This window comes from Anomaloglossus baeobatrachus, chromosome 4 (assembly GCF_048569485.1).
Source record: "Anomaloglossus baeobatrachus isolate aAnoBae1 chromosome 4, aAnoBae1.hap1, whole genome shotgun sequence".
Lineage (NCBI taxonomy): Eukaryota > Metazoa > Chordata > Amphibia > Anura > Aromobatidae > Anomaloglossus > Anomaloglossus baeobatrachus.
Genome location: NC_134356.1, coordinates 215,861,771 through 215,879,357, shown reverse-complemented (window position 1 = coordinate 215,879,357; position 17,587 = coordinate 215,861,771). Strand labels below are relative to the sequence as shown.

At 42.1% G+C, this 17,587-nt stretch overlaps 1 protein-coding gene across 1 annotated transcript in view; it reads left to right on the top strand.

Moving 5' to 3' along the window:
- Window positions 1-16,421, top strand: part of TSPAN17 (tetraspanin 17) — a 111,848-nt gene extending 95,427 nt beyond the window's left edge. Inside the window, exons 7-8 of the mRNA XM_075344654.1 lie at window positions 4,363-4,479; window positions 14,216-16,421. Coding sequence (XP_075200769.1) covers window positions 4,363-4,479; window positions 14,216-14,281 — 183 coding nt within the window. The 3' untranslated portion in view covers window positions 14,282-16,421. The remainder of the gene's footprint in view (window positions 1-4,362; window positions 4,480-14,215) is intronic.
- Window positions 16,422-17,587: the final 1,166 nt, after the last annotated feature.

Sequence of the window (17,587 nt, the reverse complement as noted above, 5' to 3'; positions counted from 1 at the left end):
ACCACACAAACTGACATGCTCATTTTTTGTGAGGATCTGTTTTTGAGCCCAAAAACAGATCCTCACAAAACGCTGTGTCTGAATGTCCTATCTTGAAACCCATTGCCTTTGCTGGGATGCCCAGAGTCGCTGCATGTCACTGAATTATTTTGCCATCAATGTTCGATATGTTTGTGACAAGAAAGAAATTGTTAGTAAGACACTGTCAGTAAAAGATACTAAAGCTCATCACATCAGCCAGTTTCTCCAGGCCTTAGTGGAAAAAGTTCTGCAAGATTACAAACTCAAAAAAGAACATTGTAATGGACAATGCTTCAAACATAAGTGCAATTAAACTGATGAATGTGAGTAATGAACAACAGCTAGAAGAAAATTAAGAATTTAGTATGTTTGAGATGGAGCCACAGTGTTGTTCATGTAACTGAGGAACAAACAGATATTACAACAGAAGAACAGCAAATTGATACTTTAGGATTACATGATCTTGTTGAAGCTGCTTCAAAACACTTTCATATTCATCAGATGCGCTGTGTTGTACACATGCTGTAGCTGGCAAGAAGAGAGAGTCTGCAAGAGGGACCCCGGTTTCACACATCCGGCTTTTCGCCGGTTTGGTGGATGCGGCGCACTCCAGTACAGTGGCACATGACAAACGCCGGTCACATGCTGTCATGTGACCAGAGCATGTGACCTGGAAGTTGCGGCGCTGCCACTGTACTGTATCGTACTGTACTGGCGTGCGCCACATCCGCCAAACCGGCAAAAAGTCGGATTTGTGAAACTGGACGGACATGCTGGAAATCTGATTGGAAAAGTGAGCAAGTTGGTTATTGCCGCCAGAACCCCTAAAATTGATTCCATCTTGAAGAGACGTGCTGGGAAAGGTGCAATTGTTGATTAAAACCACTCGGTGAGGCAGCACTTATTTAATGACTGAGCGATTGCTTGAACTAAAATCGTTTCTTATAGATATGGTGAACCCTCAAGTAACCTTAAATGAAGGTCAATGGACACAGGTGGCTGAATTGAAGGAATTGCTTAATCACCCATTTACCGTGACTAAAAAATTACAAGCTGAGGATTTAACTCCTGGCATTTTCATAAGGGAGTGGAAGAACTTGCTATTTTGCCTGTCCCAAAGATGAGGTTTAATCGCAGATGGCTTTTCTGCTTCAATGAAACGGAGAGAGACACAGCTATTGGAAAATAAAATTCTTCTGGCAGCTGTTTATGTGAACCAAAGTCATCGTATACTGCTTGATGATCAACAGCTTACTAAAGGAAAAGAAGCTGTGACTGAGGTAGCAGTTAGGATGAGTGGCTACAGGACTGCTAGGAACAAGAGGACTTGGGTGCTGACAGTGCTACTGCTGCCATATCTTCATTTTCATCAGATGAGTTTAACTTTGACAAGTATTTGGATGACATGGAACAGGCAAAGCGTTGCTGCAAGGAAAAAGATTTCACTCCTTCTCCTATAGCAGCAGATTGACCAGATTTCAGTAACCTTTTTCACTTGCTCTCAAAGAAATAGAAAAATTCAACCGTTCATCAAAACTGACTGTGCATGAGGCAATTCCTTTATACCCGGAAATTATTAGAGATGTTGCCATGTGGTTACGGCTTTGCCTCCAACCCAAGTTACTGTAGAGAGGTCGTTCTCCAGCCTTAAAATTACCGTATTTTTCGCTTTATAAGACGCACTTTTCCTCCCCAAATTTTGGGAGGAAAATGGGGGGTGCGTCTTATAAAGCGGTACCGGGGGGGGGGGGGGGGGTCCTGTCTGAGGCGATCGGGCGGCCGGGTGCCTGTGGCTGCATGCAAGCGGCCGGGTACCTGTACTTGCGTGCAGCGGCAGCCGGGTACCCGTGGCTGTGTGCGGGCGGCAGCGGGTGCTGTGTGGGGTCGGCAGCTGGGTACCTGTGCTTGCGTACGGTGGCAGCCGGGTACCCATGGCTGTGTGCGGGCGGCAGCCGGGTGCCCGTGCGGGCGGCAGCCGGCTGCCGCCCTCACACAGGTACCCAGCTGCCACCCGCACACAGCCATGGGTACCCCGCTGCCACCGCACGCAAGCACAGGTACCCGGCGGCTTGTACGCAGGGTGGGCGGGCAGCCTGCTGGCTGCCACTCTGTGCATGCGGGGCGGGCGGCTGTGCAGCTTACCAGTTGTCCGCGGTCCCACTTTCAAATGATGGCGCCGGTGGAGCTCTTGGATGAGAGCTCCATCTGCGCACGCGCTGCTCCGGGAGTCAGCGCGTGCGCAGATGGAGCCCTTGGATGAGAGCTCCATCTGCGCATGCGTCGCTCCGGGCGCCATTACTTGAATCGGGACCGCGGACACACTCCACCACTGAGCCGTCGCCGCCGCTCCCACCACTGAGCCGTCGCCGCCGCTCCCACCACTGAGCCGTCGCCGCCGCTGCCACCACTGAACCGGGACCGCGGACACACTCCACCACTGAGCAGTCCCTGCCGCTGCCACCACTGAGCAGTTGCCGCCGCTCCCACCACTGAGCCGTCGCCGCCACTCCCACCACTGAGCCGTCGCCGCCGCTGCCACCACTGAACCGGGACTGCGGACACACTCCACCACTGAGCAGTCCCTGCCACCACTGAGCAGTCGCCGCCGCCGCTGCCACCACTGAACCGGGACCGCGGACACTCACTGCACCGGCCTGCTGCACGGCTCACCCGCCACGGCTGCTGCCGCCACCACGGATACTGCCACCGCGGAAGCCACCGTGCCTGCAACCACGGACGCCACGGCACCTGCAACCACGGACCCCGCTGCCACTGACCTGCCCCGCCTGCCAACACAACCTGTGCCTCCTGTGACCCCGCTTAACCACCACTGCTGCCCCCCTCCGGTAAGAGAACACCGGAGTATAAGACGGACCCCATTTTTCTTTTTTTTACCTTTTTTTATGTCTAAGTTTGGGGTGCGTCTTATTCCGGTGCGTCTTATAAAGCGAAAAATACGGTATTAGGTCAAATTTGAGGTCATCTGCGAAGGAGGATCTGATGGAAGTAATTCTATTTCTTAGAACAAATTCATAGACTGTACAAATGTTATTTAGTATGTTTTTGTTGGAAAATGTTTTTTGCCACTTGCATAGTGTATTACATAGTGTTATATATAACACTACATAATAAACTAACACTATGTAATACACTATAAGTGGCAAAAAACAGTTTTCAACAAAAACATACTAAATAATATTTAGTATATTGCTTATATTTAAGTGAAAAAGTTATTGTAGTGCAATGTGAACATCAGACATTTAATCATTGTTATGATACAATAATCAAGATATTTAGATAGATGATAAAATATATTTATTGGAATACAACTTTAGAACACAAACTGTAATAAATTTTAAATATGTAATAAATATGTAATATATATATATACATATATATATATATATATATATATATATAATATATACATATATACACAAACAAGATATATATAATCTACTGTATGTTACATAGTATAGTACATATTTACAATTTTAGTTTTTTGTGTTCTAAAGTTGTATTCCAATGCAATAAATATATTTTATGTTCTATGTAAATATCTTGATTATTGTATCATAAAAATGATTAAATGTCTGATGTTCACATTGCACTACAATACATTTTTCACTTAACTATAAGCAATATATGTATATATGTGGGAGTCAGAGTCGTGGAGTCTGTCGGTGCAAGGGAAATTGAGGAGTCTGAGTCGAAGGTTTGGCTTACCGACTCCACAGCCCTGTAAACTGCAATAAAGATTATCTTCGCATGACACTCGGCTCATGCTGGCAGCACAGCGGGAGCCGAGTCATGTGAATGTCACTGTAACTGAGGTCCGATCATGTGATCGGACCTCAGCTGTGGGGAGGCACGCCAACACGGAAGAGAAGAGGGAGGGATTTATCTCCCGCTCTCCTCCATAGCCGGCTATTGCTATTCTCGTCCTGCACTCGTGGTACACCAGTGCAGTGCGATTTTTCTCTCGCCCCAATCACTTGAATGGGTGCGAGAGAAAGAGTCTCTCATTACAATCGCAGTATGCTGCGATTGTTTTCTCGGTCTGATTAGGGCTGAGAAAATAATCGCTCATCTGTGCTGACACATAGGCTAATATTGGTCCGAGTGGAATGCAATATTTTATCACATTCCACTCGCTCTGATTTTCATGCCATGTGTCTTAGGCCTTACTGCTGCATTCACCCGGGGCTTGACTACCCCATGGCTTTTGTTTTCCTTTAAAAATGTATGATGGGGAAAAAACACCCAACAAAACAGTTATTGATTATTTTCAATGTTTTCAGTTTCATGAGTAATCTTACACTATTCTTTTCTTTACAACAGGAGCTGGAGCAACAAAGCTATATTTATACTAAAGGATGTGTGGGTCAGTTTGAGAAGTGGTTACAAGACAACTTAATAGTGGTTGCCGGAGTGTTTGTTGCAGTTGCTTTATTGCAGGTACGTATGCTCCCTGGGTCCTGTGCTGTTAGAACTATACCTGTCAATTATGGGTTGTCCATCCTTAAAAAAAAAAAAAAAAAAAAGTTGAAATGATATGCATTGAAGTTGTGTCCCCAGGATTGATGCTTTCCCCCCCAGTCTTTGTGAGCTGTTTTGGTGATTTCCCATATACAACACTTGTTCATTGCACTAGACTGCTAGGGCCAGTAATTGTCTGCAGTGGTATCTTACTGTAGATGGGACGTCTCCCCAGCAGCCCTATCACCAAAGACTGGTAGGGAGCAGCAGACTTTTGGGCTTGAACAGACAGGTAGAGCATTACCTACCATCTGCCTAATTTTTTTTTGAAGGTGGACATCTCCCTGAACAATGTTACCAATAATGAAAATGCAAAATATCTGCATAAACGAATCTAGCAAAATTTCCACATATTTCCTCTTAAAAAGTGTGTCTATAGTCTAAAAAGGTACGGTACATTCTCACAAGAAAAACTTTTGCTAAAAAGTGTGTGCGTCTTTAGGCTATGTTCCCACGCTGAGCTTTTGGCGAGTATTTTTGCTACATTAAAATCTCAGCATCGTACATTTCCAGCACAGTGGATGGATTTATAGAAATCTCCTGCCCACTGGGCTTATTTTTTACGCTGCGTCAACCCATGTGTGGTATGTTTTTCAAATCCGCAACATGTGAATTTCTCCTGCAGGTACACCTGAGTTTTCTGTATAGATTTTCTCCATAGGCTTGTATTCGATGCCAAATATCTGCAGGTAAAACCACAGATGCGTTTTTAGCGCATTTCTTCAGTGGAAACACATGAATAATACATGTAATCCACACAAGAGTGTCAAAGTTCTGTCAAAAGCCCAATACCAGGAAGATTCACAAACAAAACCGCTTTATGTGAAGCATGCCACCAAAAGCTTGCCAAAAATTCTTTGTGGGAACTTAACTGTATAGTCCAGAGGTGGCGTCCTGTGATGGAGGAGAACACGGCCACCGTTTCCTACTGTTCTCTCCTCTTGCTATATACTGATCTATGTGGTCGGTGCAGGATAGTAGAGGAAGCTTACCAGAATCGAATGGAAGCTACACGAGCTGAGCAGCTGAAGGATCTTCCACCTGATTAACTCATTAATCAGGTGGAAGAGCCTTCATCTGCTCATCTTGTGCAGGCTCCGTTCAGGTTCGATCAGGAACTGCAAGTGTGTGTGTGTGTGTGTGTGTGTGTGTGTGTGTGTGTGTGTGTGTGTGTGTGTGTGTGTCAGACCTGTGCATGTCTATATATGCACGTAGTAGCAGAGTGCTGTGTGTGTGCGCACGTAGTAGCTGACCTCTCTGCTTGTCTATATGTGCATGTCGTAGCAGAGCTGTGTGTGCATGCCTGTGCGCACATAATAGCAGAGCTTTGTGTGCATGCCTGTGCGCACATAATAGCAGAGCTTTGTGTGCATGCCTGTGCGCACATAATAGCAGAGCTTTGTGTGCGTGTCTGTGTACACATAGTAGCAGAGCTGTGTGTGCGTGTCTGTGTGCACGTAGTAGCAGAGCTGTGTGCGTGTCTGTGCACGTAGTAACAGAGCTGTGTGCGTGTCTGTACGCACGTAGTAGCAGAGCTGTGTCTGTGTGCATGTAGTAGCAGAGCTGTGTGTATGTGTATGTGCGCACGTAGTAGCAGAGTTGTGTGTGCGTGTCTATATGTGCACGTAATAGCAGAGCTGTGTTCGTGTCTACATGTTGATGTAATTTGCATGTAGACGAGCTGTGTGTGCGCCTCTATATATGCATGTAGTTTGTATATACAGTGGAACCTTGGTTTACGGGTAACTTGGTGTGCGAGTATTTCGCTATACCAGCAAAGCTTACTGTAAATTTGTAACTCCATTTACAAGCAAGCTTTGCTGTACGAGCAAATACCGCACACACTTCTGGTCCGTACTTTCACTGCGCTCTGACCCGCTCTTGCAGTCCGCACAAATGCACGCACGCACACATACATACATATGCACACACAGACACACACACATTATGCTCACTTTACCTTCCGTTCCATCGCCGGCCTCCTGGTTCTTGTAGTTCGCCGGTACAGGATGTGTATTGGGTAACCATCGCGACAATGGAGGAACTTCCGCTGTCAGCTGCTTCTCAAAGGCAGCGCGCTGACCAATCAGAGGCAAGCGGCTCATGCCTTTGACGTTAGCGCTCTGGCAGCAGAAGCTCCGGCATCGGTCGCGATGGTTATCCGATACACATCCTGTACCGGCGAACTTCAAGAACCAGGAGGCCGACGATGGAACGGAAGGTAAAGTGAGGATAATGTGTGCGTGTGTCTTGTTTGTGCGTGTGTCGGATGGCACAATAGGGGAGCAGGATGGGACATTGCACAAGTTGTGGAACGAATTGTCTGAGCTTGCATTATTTCCTATGGGAAATCTTGCTTTGCTGAACGAGTAACTTGGTTTACAAGCACACTCCCAGAACGGATTGTTCTCGTAAACCAAGGTTCCACTATAACAGAGCTGTGTGCTCATATAATGCACACTGCAGAGATACACATAACATTAGATTTACTATCTCCCTATTCTACCCTAGAGATTAAAATTAATGCTAATGACCCCTCCACTCTATACCACTTTTTAAAGTTTGAATTTGTAGGAAAAATGTTGTGCCTACTTACTGTTGTCTAAACCAAGAGTGCAACTTGTGGCAAGTTGCGTCGTGAAAAATGTAGTAATCCTATATGCAAGATTAGATGTAATGGCCTCTGCCTCTATGTTAAAGGGTCATCCCATAAGGCATTGTGCACACTTGATTTTTGGCACTTTTTTTTTTTTTTAATCTGCATGCCTCTCCTGAAGCCAGCAAAGTCTGAGATATTTGGAGTGCTGTGCCAACGTTTTTTTTTTTGTTTTTTTTTTTGTTTTTCATTAAACGTTTGGTGCAGATTTTCATGCAGAAAAAAATCTGCATCATGTCCATTACTGGGGCGTTTTTTCCTGTGCTTTGTAGCCCTTCCAGCTATTGACTTGACAAAAAAAAAAGAAAAACGCATGCAAAATTGATGTGTTTTTTGGTGCATTTTTCTGCCAGAAGGTGCAGATTTGATGCAGAAAATTTCTGCACCAAATCTGCAGTGTGTGCACATAGCCTAAAAGTATGGTTCTTCTAGAATATGCCTGGACATGTGATCGGTGAGGGTCCCGTTACTAAGAACCATACCAGCCCTGGACATAATGTAGATGTCGCACCGGTTTAGTGCTTCTTCCTTTTTACATCCTTTTCCTGAACATCTGCGTCCCAACCTGACTATAATCTGTGGAGAGAACTGCCGCTCTGTTCCCTCTGAGAAAACCACCTGTATTCTGCTAACTTGGTTTCAGCACCTTAACTGCATTTTAATATTGTACTAGTTGTCCTGCTGAACTTTGCTACAATATATACACCGAAATTAAAAATGGCTGATGAGGCTGTATTTATAGGGATCACTTTCCCCATTTGCTGTAGTAATTCTATTGTTCTGAAGAGCACTGCTGCCCTCTGCTGGACTAAATATGCTGCTACAAGTGGATTAAAATGCTTATTACTTTTAAGCATTTTCTTGTGGTCACAAAATGTGACGCAGCCTTTATAGGGCACACGGTGGATTGCCCTTCCCCCCTTTCCCGCCCACTTAGTAAAAAGAAATATATTATGCTTTTCCACCTCATGAAATGAGGAGGAGAAACATTCTATCAAAGGGGAGTCATCATGAACAATGACCTGTTGATTAACTCAGGTTTTTATGTTAGGGCTCATTCACAAGTCGGATTTTTTTTTTTTTGCACCAGAGTGCTGTGTTTTTCACAGCACTCATACCATTAATAGTGAATGGGGTTGTTCACATATCTGAGACTTAACGCGGACAAAATCGTAAAGACACTTCATGTATAAGAAAAATTGAAGTCCATTGGTACTTTTTTTTTTTTTTTTTTTTTAGACCCTAACTTCCTTTTCGTTTCAGGAAATAACACCTGACATTGCTACAATGGTCAGATCCTGACCCTGTATTTTGTATTTGTGTCCAATGAGCCTGTGCAGAGGTTATTGTGGGAGGGGGAGCAGGGTCAGCGGTGACATTGCCTGATCCTGTGTGATCAGCTGTTTATAGGAATGCTATCAGTCATTGGAATCCTGCCTCTGTTGGTAAGGAAACTCCTGGGATCTTTTCCATTAAGTACAAGAAATAGGAATTCATAAAATCCCATGTGGATTTGCACTCTCAAACTTACATGTATTTCATTTGGGATTTTATGTGTAATCATTCGTTTGTTCGTTCATTCATTCATTCATTCATTCATTCATACATACATACATATTCATTCATATATATTCATATTCATTCATTCATTCATATATATTCATTCATTCATTCATACATATTCATTCATTCATTCATACATATTCATTCATTCATTCATTCATTCATTCATATTCATATATCCATTCATACATATTCATTCATACATATATATTCATACATACATACATACATACATACATACATACATATTCATACATACATATTCATTCATTCATTCATACATATTCATACATACATATTCATTCATTCATATTCATTCATTCATTCATTCATATTCATTCATCCATTCATACATACATACATATTCATTCATACATACATATACATTCATTCATACATATACATTCATTCATTCATACATATACATTCATTCATTCATACATATTCATTCATACATATTCATTAATTCATACATATACATTCATTAATTCATACATATACATTCATTAATTCATACATATTCATTAATTCATACATATTCCTTAAATCATTCATACATACATATTCATTCATTCATTCATTCATTCATTCATTCATTCATACATACATACATACATCATTCATTCAATAAAACACACGCCATACATTACCACATCTTGCAGTTCCTGATCTGAATAGATGCTGAGCAGCTGAAGGATCTATAGTTACTGTCCTTCGGCTGGTGGTACTGCCTCCGTTGTGATCCTGATCAGCTTCCTCTTCCGCTCTGCACCGATCACATACATCAGTGTGTGGCAGGAGGAGAGAGAGCAGTTCTCTGTGATCGGGAGGACGGGGTATCTGTGTGAACCTCCATCACAGTGAGCTTTCGTCACACTATAAGACGCACACACTTTTTAGCAGGAGCTTATCTTGTTAAAAAGTGCACTTTATAGTCTGACAATTTTAAAATTGGGAAAACCGTGGTTTTTTTTTGAAGTCCAGGAACCAATAAATATCTATCTAATATATCATACATACAGCATGGGAAATAACAATACAGATAATCAAAAGGAATCCAGCATCCAAGTCCAGGAATATAATAAAATCCAAAAATGTATTGAAAATGTTCAAAACAAGATCCATATGGCAATCAGAGGACGCGTTTCGGATATCACATCCTTATTCTACATCTACTTAAAACATACTGGATCTAGCTGAAATATAGGAAGGAAGTGAACTGGGTGTGGACACTGTATACACCTAATTCACTTCCTTTTCCCCTAAGGAGGACACTGCCAATACCAGGGATAATTTAACGCAACAGTTTATAGGGTCATAGGTGAAAAACAAATTCTATTTTTTTGGTTTTTAACCATAGCCAGTGGCTAGTATATAGGTATTCTATTAAGCTATTTAAAAACCAGAAAAAAGTGGCAGGTGCAATGATTATAATCGAACCAGAATTTATCATTAAAAAAAATACTAAATATTATATATTCACACAATTACGCATAACACCTCAAAATGACTACATGCATATATAGAGTGCATGAACATTCACAATTTGGTGTCCGAATGTATAAAGTGCTTGACATATACTATATAAAGTGCATAGTGCAATAAATATAATTAAATCAATAATTAATAGTTAATAAATGCTAACACTATTGCGCAAAAAAAAATAGTACTATGTCAGTAGTTTACAAATACACAAGTATCCATAAAAATGATATGTAGTGTGAATTATAGATAGATCACAGATTTTTAATTAGAAACAATACTCATCGTATAATTAACATACATTTCCTAAATACATATTATCTAGATACTAAGCATATACGGTATACTTGTCATTATAAAGTTATAAAAAGTGTCGGTGTTTCAAAAAACTGCCAACAGAATAAAGCAGGCTGCACAATCTGCATAGACCGATTCTCGTGTGATGATTTAACGGTGGACATCCCACTGCATTGTCAAATATATAGCACAAATGTGTATGAGAAATAAGACAATAATTCTGGCATTGCAATTGGATGTTAATGACGGCAAAACCATAAACTGCCGGTAATTATGCCTTGCTGGTTCAGAGATACACAAGATGTTACAAAGTTTTACCTTCAGTATAGTTGTGATTCCTGCTGGAGTGCCTGGCCGTGTGTCCCGCCACCCCTGACGTACGTTTCGCCTTGCTTTCCCAGAAAGGGCGCCCCTTCTGAGAAAGCGAGGCAAAACGTATGTCACGCAAGGCATAATTATTGGCAGTTTATGGTTTTGCTATGATTAGCATCCGATTGCATTGCCATAATTATTGTCTTATTTCTCCTCCACATCTGTTTTTGTTTTTTTGTATTCAATTTTCCACCATTTACACATGTTTTGTGGCTGAGTAGAATTATGATATTAAATGTATATAGCTTTATGGTGTAAGAATTCTGCATGACAAAATGTTGTTTTTAATGTTCTTGTTTTGACACATTGGACTTTTTAATCACTTAATTATTCTTTTTAGGAGGCAGAATGTACAAAAGAAACAGTAGGGCTCTGTGCCACGTGTGCGTATTGCATGCAGTTACGCTGCATTGAGCACTGCAGCGTAAGCGCATGCGTCCTGCGTCCCCAGCACAATCTATGAAGATTGTGCATAATCCATGCGCACGTTCAGTTTTAGAACGCAGCCATTTGCATTCTGCCAAATCGCTGCGTTCTAAAAAGCAACATGTCACTTATTCCGTGCGCTTTGGATGCAGGTCCCGCTCTGTCTATGGTGGGGGCAGCATCCAGAGCACATGAAGTCGACTTTTCACTGCATTCATTATGCAGTGTTTCTGCAGCGATTTGAAGCGCACGTGTGCTGTTCAAATCGCTACAGAAATTTCTGCAGGGACACAACGCAACGTGGGCACATAGCCTAATTCTGTCTGTTTTATTGACCACGTTATTCTGCAGATCAATGCTTTGACATGATCCAGTTTTAGTTATGTTTTACTACTTCTGTGCAACATTAAAAAAACAAACAAATTTTCTTTAAAACAAATAACTCTGGGGTCACACTATATTGAGACCCAGAATTTTTATTTTTGTCCAGTGGACAGTTATATGAAGGCTTGTTCTTTGTCAAACAAGCTGTAATTTTCACTTTTTTTCATGTATGTATTACTTTTTGATATTTTATTTATTTTTTTTTTATAGTATGGTCTTTCATATTTTTTTCTGACTCTCATCCTGATGGGAGATAAAATAGTTTTATAGTAAGCAGCGATGTATTTGTGATGCCTAGTTTGTTTTTCTACTTTTGCTCAAGATCCACTTTTTAGTGACCATACTGTATTTTTTTTGTACTGTAAGAAACACTTGATACCAAGAAAAAAAATATTGCTGAACTGTGTATACTACTCAGGCTGGAGGATCACATCACATCGGATTGGAATGGCTTCCGGCTCTCCTGACAGGAGCATGTCAACTGCTTAGAAATACATGAAGCTGACACACCCAGGTCAGGAGAGCTGGTGGCTGGTCCAGGAGATGCGATCCTCACACGAGTCACATGCAAGTGTGACTCCAGCCTTTATCTAGAGACGGCTACTTGTGATTGAAGAGAACACGGACACGGCAGCATTCTTTCTGATCAGTGAGAAAATTGCCCTTTCTCCACCAGAGAGAGGGGATCAGATGATGTAGCAGAGTTGAGTGTGTTTGAGTAGCTTTACATGACATACTCGACAACATCTGTCGTTGTGTACAATACACAAGGTGCAGAAATACTAACTATACAGTGTGTTCACCCATATCCTGTCCACCGCCATTAACTTGAGAAAGGTGGCAGCTAGAGGCATATAAGTGGTGTCTAGCTATAGTAAAGTATCCATGTGCTACGCAATGAAACCACCTATAGCGCCACCTGGTGGAAAACAACGGAGATAGCATTTTTATCTCAAACAGAAAGAGAGAAAAAAAAGTGATGGCTACTTTACTATACCTAGACACCACTTCTATGCCTATAGCTGCCGCCGTTCTCAAATTAATGGAGGTGGACACACTGTATAATCTCAATATTGTACCTTTAATACATTAAAATTAGGAAGTCATGGGGTCAATGTTACAAACGCAGACAGAAAAATTGTAATTAGTCGATAATGTTTTTTACTGTTTTCTGCTGTTTATTGTAAGGTGTGTCCTATAGTTAAAAATAATGAATTAAAATACATACTGGTTAATAAGTGTTAAGAGTACATGGTTGCGGACCTAGCTATCACATTTTGTGGGATGCCTATATAGTGCATTACGTCACCCTATCAGCTGGGTATATTCGTCGTGCTCCTGCTGCTGATCGTACCATTACAGAAGTTGTATCCTGCGAGTTTTTACTTTTTATGCAATCTGCTGTTAAAACCCAACAGTCGTCAGTGCCGGAGACACTTTATATACTGTGCATTGGCAGCCACAGACCTTTGAGTTAGAACTTAGTTTTCTTTTTGCAAAAGCAAAACAGCATGAAATTTAATGACTGTAAAAACCCATAAGGGTCAACTTTTGTTGTTTTGTGGATAAGTGTTCATACCCGTGAATACAATCCTTTTAAGAAAAACCTTCACCAAATTCTGCTAATCAATGCTTTACACGCGTTCACACAATGCCCCAGAAAAAGTAGGATTTCAACCTCTTAAAGGGAACCTGTCACCAGATTTTTCCCTATTAAACTAAAAGAATCACCTTCTGTAGATCCTGGGCTGTATTCTATGAAGGTGCACCTTTCCCTGACTCCCCTTCCAGACCCCAAAAATAACTTTGTGAAACTTGGCCAGAGAACTAAATTCGCAGGCACGAGATTATGGGCTGGTACGAGCATGGTGCTGGTGAGGTCATGCACAGCGCCAACCTCACCAGCACCATGCTCGTACCCGACCATAATCTCGTGACTGCGCATTTAGATCACCGGTGCGAGCGAGGCCAGCTATGTTTTCTGCTCTGCCGGCGATATGGCAGAGCGAACTGCGCCTGCACGAGCAGACCTAACTGCCAGGTGCGAGGATGATGACGGAGGCATTATCCCATCAATCAAGAAAGGAGGACGGCGAACAGCGCCAGGAGGGGGATAAAAGAGCAGAAAATGAGTCCGCCCATCTGGCCAACCAAGGTAATTGGCATACCTAACGGCCAGGTTTTATAAAGTTATTTTTGGGGTCTGGAAGGGGAGTCGGGCACAAGTTGCACCTTCATAGAAAGCAGCGCAGGAGCTGCAGAAGGTGATTCTTTTAGTTTAATAGTGAAAAATCTGGTGACAGGTTCCCTTTAATGAGCACATTCTAGGAAGTCCTACAATAATGCTACAAGGAAGATGCAAACTGGAAAACTTGTGGCAATGTAGGAAGTGTCACATCTTATATGGTAAATGTTTTTAAGAGATGCATTAAAAAGCCCCATGTAATCTCATTTTTTTTTCTCTCCTCTTTCTAGATTTTTGGAATCTGCTTGGCTCAGAATCTAATTAGCGATATTAAAGCTGTGAAGGCAAACTGGTGACATACTGCCCTGTGTGCCCCTCAGCCCGGCCACTACGGACACTGGAGCCTGCCTTATGGGACTGCACTGTAACAGAGACTCGGCAATGGACTCTCACAGGAATGCCCCTTCTCTCAATAGTATTTTGTGGCAGGTTATTGGGATAAAAGTGGTCAAACCCCTTTTATTTTCCCTTCTGCTGTGTGGGCAGTGATGCCATATTCTGTGACTTAATTTCCCACTTCCTGCCTGGGCTTCCTTCCCTCCCTGGGCATGGAGGGGCTGGCATTGGAAGCCATGGTGTAAATAAGTGCATGTACGATAAAGGGCAGTGTGACAGTGATTTATATTTATAAACATAGTATATATATTATATCTATATAACAAGATGAAAAGACTCGGCACACCATTTCAACCAACTTCTGATGGTCACACCGTGGCACAACGAAGGGGACCTTTCCGGGCACATGGTGTGTGTGTGTGGTGCCAGTAACCTTTTCCCTGTATTGTCAAACACTGGAGCCATTGCAGCTTAATGGCTTACGTCCATGAATCATTCAGCGCTTAGGGTTGCCCATGCAAATTTGACTAAAAGTATTTTTGCTTAGGCTTATTGTTTAGGGGCGGGTATTTTCTCTGTTTAATATGAAAGTATTGGTATTTCCAGCTGTGGTAAGAGCGCCATGGAATAGGTCTCCAAGATAAAAGGCTGACATATTAATGGGTCTGGCTGAAGACTTATGATGGGGTGAGTATTAGTTACCACCCTTGGTATAAGGTTACCCTATAAGCCACAGCCACAATACCTTCAGCAGAAGTCCCTATCCCGTATAGTACGTGACATTTGAATGTGCATTGTCATCGATCAATACGCCCACGTGACAACCATGAACACTAAGGAGGAAGTCCTGTTAAGCTAATATGCCATGGTAAATGCCAACATATGGATTGTTCACTAAAGTCTTATTGGATCACTGCCTGCTGCGTTCCCGCTACAAAGTATCAAAACTGGACAAAACGAGGACACAACTGCTGGCTGTATTGGTGGCTTTCCATTTTTTATATCTAGGGTGGATTAGAATGACCATGTCTTGCCCTTGCTGTTGTTAATACTCTTAATGTCTTATTTTAAGTCTGTGTGTTTTGTGGCGAGATTCTTTTCTTTCTTTTTTAGTTTAGTCTGGACATAAAGTGCATACGTCCATTAACGCCTTGCAGCCGGTGTGTGCTTATGACCAGGTTTATCGTGCACCTTTGCCTTTTGATAAGTGTTCTGCACAGCTATGTGGTCGCCTCCTTTTCACTACACGTCATTCCAAATGGGTGCTCACTTGAACTGGAAAGAATCTGAGCAGTAAGATGGAGATTAGAGACTAGAACCCCCATTTTATATATTTTTTTTATTTTTAGCCAGGTACATTTGTTTCAACGATGGAGAAAGTTTTATAGTTCTAGTTAGTTAGATATTGATCGAGAGAAATCGTCAATAGATCCTAGGTGTTTGATTCCACAGACCAGTACGCTGCCGTTGGAGACAATGAAAGGCCTCCTTAAAGATCTCACATTGATGTGGATAATTCCTATGACTATTCTACATTCCTTACCTGTGCTTTTCCTGATATCTATGCATAGCCTGTAATTAAAGATGGAAAGTTCCATGTCATCTACCTCTACTACGCAGTCTATCTACTGAAGAGTATGGACACTGAAGAGTTAAGAGTGCCATATGGATTGAATTCACACATTGCCCCTAGTTAACATAAGTTACTTGGGGAGTCTAATATTGGAAATATGTAGGGGTTTTCTACCAAGAAGTATCCGCTGATCTAGCCACACTAGAGTGTTCACATATGGGAATGGTGAATGTTTCCCCCCCCCGTCACTACTTTTATTCTGTTGGCTCTGTGAAGCCTTTTATTTTTATTATAGCAGCAGATGTCTTGGTAAATGCTTTTTTTTTTAATTGTCTTTTGTCCCTGAAAATTGTGAATATTTTCAGAATGTGTAGTCCAAGAGTTACAGTTCTGAAATGAGCAGAAGTCCCGTTCCCCTACCGTCCACACGTCACACTGCTGCAGCGGAGTTCAGCGGATAGTCAGGAATTCGCGGTGCAATGTTACTGTACAAATTGTTTATGAAAATAAAGTTTACAAAACTTGTCTTCTGGTCTCCCTGTCAATCATTGTGCTGCCACTAGAGGGCACTAGCGCCCTGCATTAAGATGCACAGTAACCCCGACTAAATGGCAGAAGAAAGGTTCCTGGTATTTTCTACAGAATTCTGATTTGGACATTTAAATGCAATTTTAATTAAGTTCCTTTCACCCTTCTATTATCAGATGGAAGGAAACATGATCTGCTGTTATGATGATAAGAAAGAAAATTAAAAAATCAAGTATAGAGTTCTATGAATTGAACCATGCAGTATTTTCTGCGTGCCTCAGATTTTTCTTAGGCTTTTTTATTTTGTGTAATTTGAAAATTTTCTGTACGATACATTTTATGCAGCAGTCTCATGGGGGGGCAGTTAGGCAGCAGGGAGCAGTCAATCAATCAGCATTGCGGTAGGGCGGCATGGGGGCTCAGTGGTTAGCATTGCAGTCTCGCAGCTCTGGGGTCCTGGGTTCAAATCCCACCAAGGACAACATCTGCAAGGAGTTTTGTATGTTCTCCCCGTGTTTGCGTGGGTTTCCTCAGGGTACTCCGGTTTCCTGCCACACTCCAAAGACATACAGATAGGGAATTTAGATTGTGAGCCCCAATGGGGACAGTGTTGCCATTGTATGTAAAACGCCGTGGAATCAAATTATATGTTAACGGCTGTTAACAAAATAGAATGTATTAACTAAAATGTATTCTGCACACAAAAACCACAAAACAAATAGATATAAGTTTAATTATAATGTCTGTCTCCCACTCTGTATGTATCTCTCTGTCTCTCTCTATCTCTTTGTCTGTCTTTCTCCGTCTATCTCAATCTTTTTCTCTGTTTGACTATTTATCTCTGTCACTTTCCCTGTCTCTCTTTCCCTCTTTTTCCCTGTCTGTCTCTTTCCCTATGTCTCTTTCCCTGTGTCTGTCTTGGTCTCTTTACCTGTCTTTGTCTCTTAACCTGTCAGTCTGTCTCTTTGTGTCTGTCTCTTTGTGTCTGTCTCTTTGTGTCTGTCTCTTTGTGTCTGTCTCTTACCCTGTCTGTCTGTTTCTTACCCTGTATGTGTCTGCCACTTTCCCTGTCTGTGTCTGTCTCTTTCCCTGGCTGCATTGTGACACGCTAAACTTCCATTTAAGGGCGTGGCTGCGCATTCTTCTGAAGTTCTGGCTGCACTCT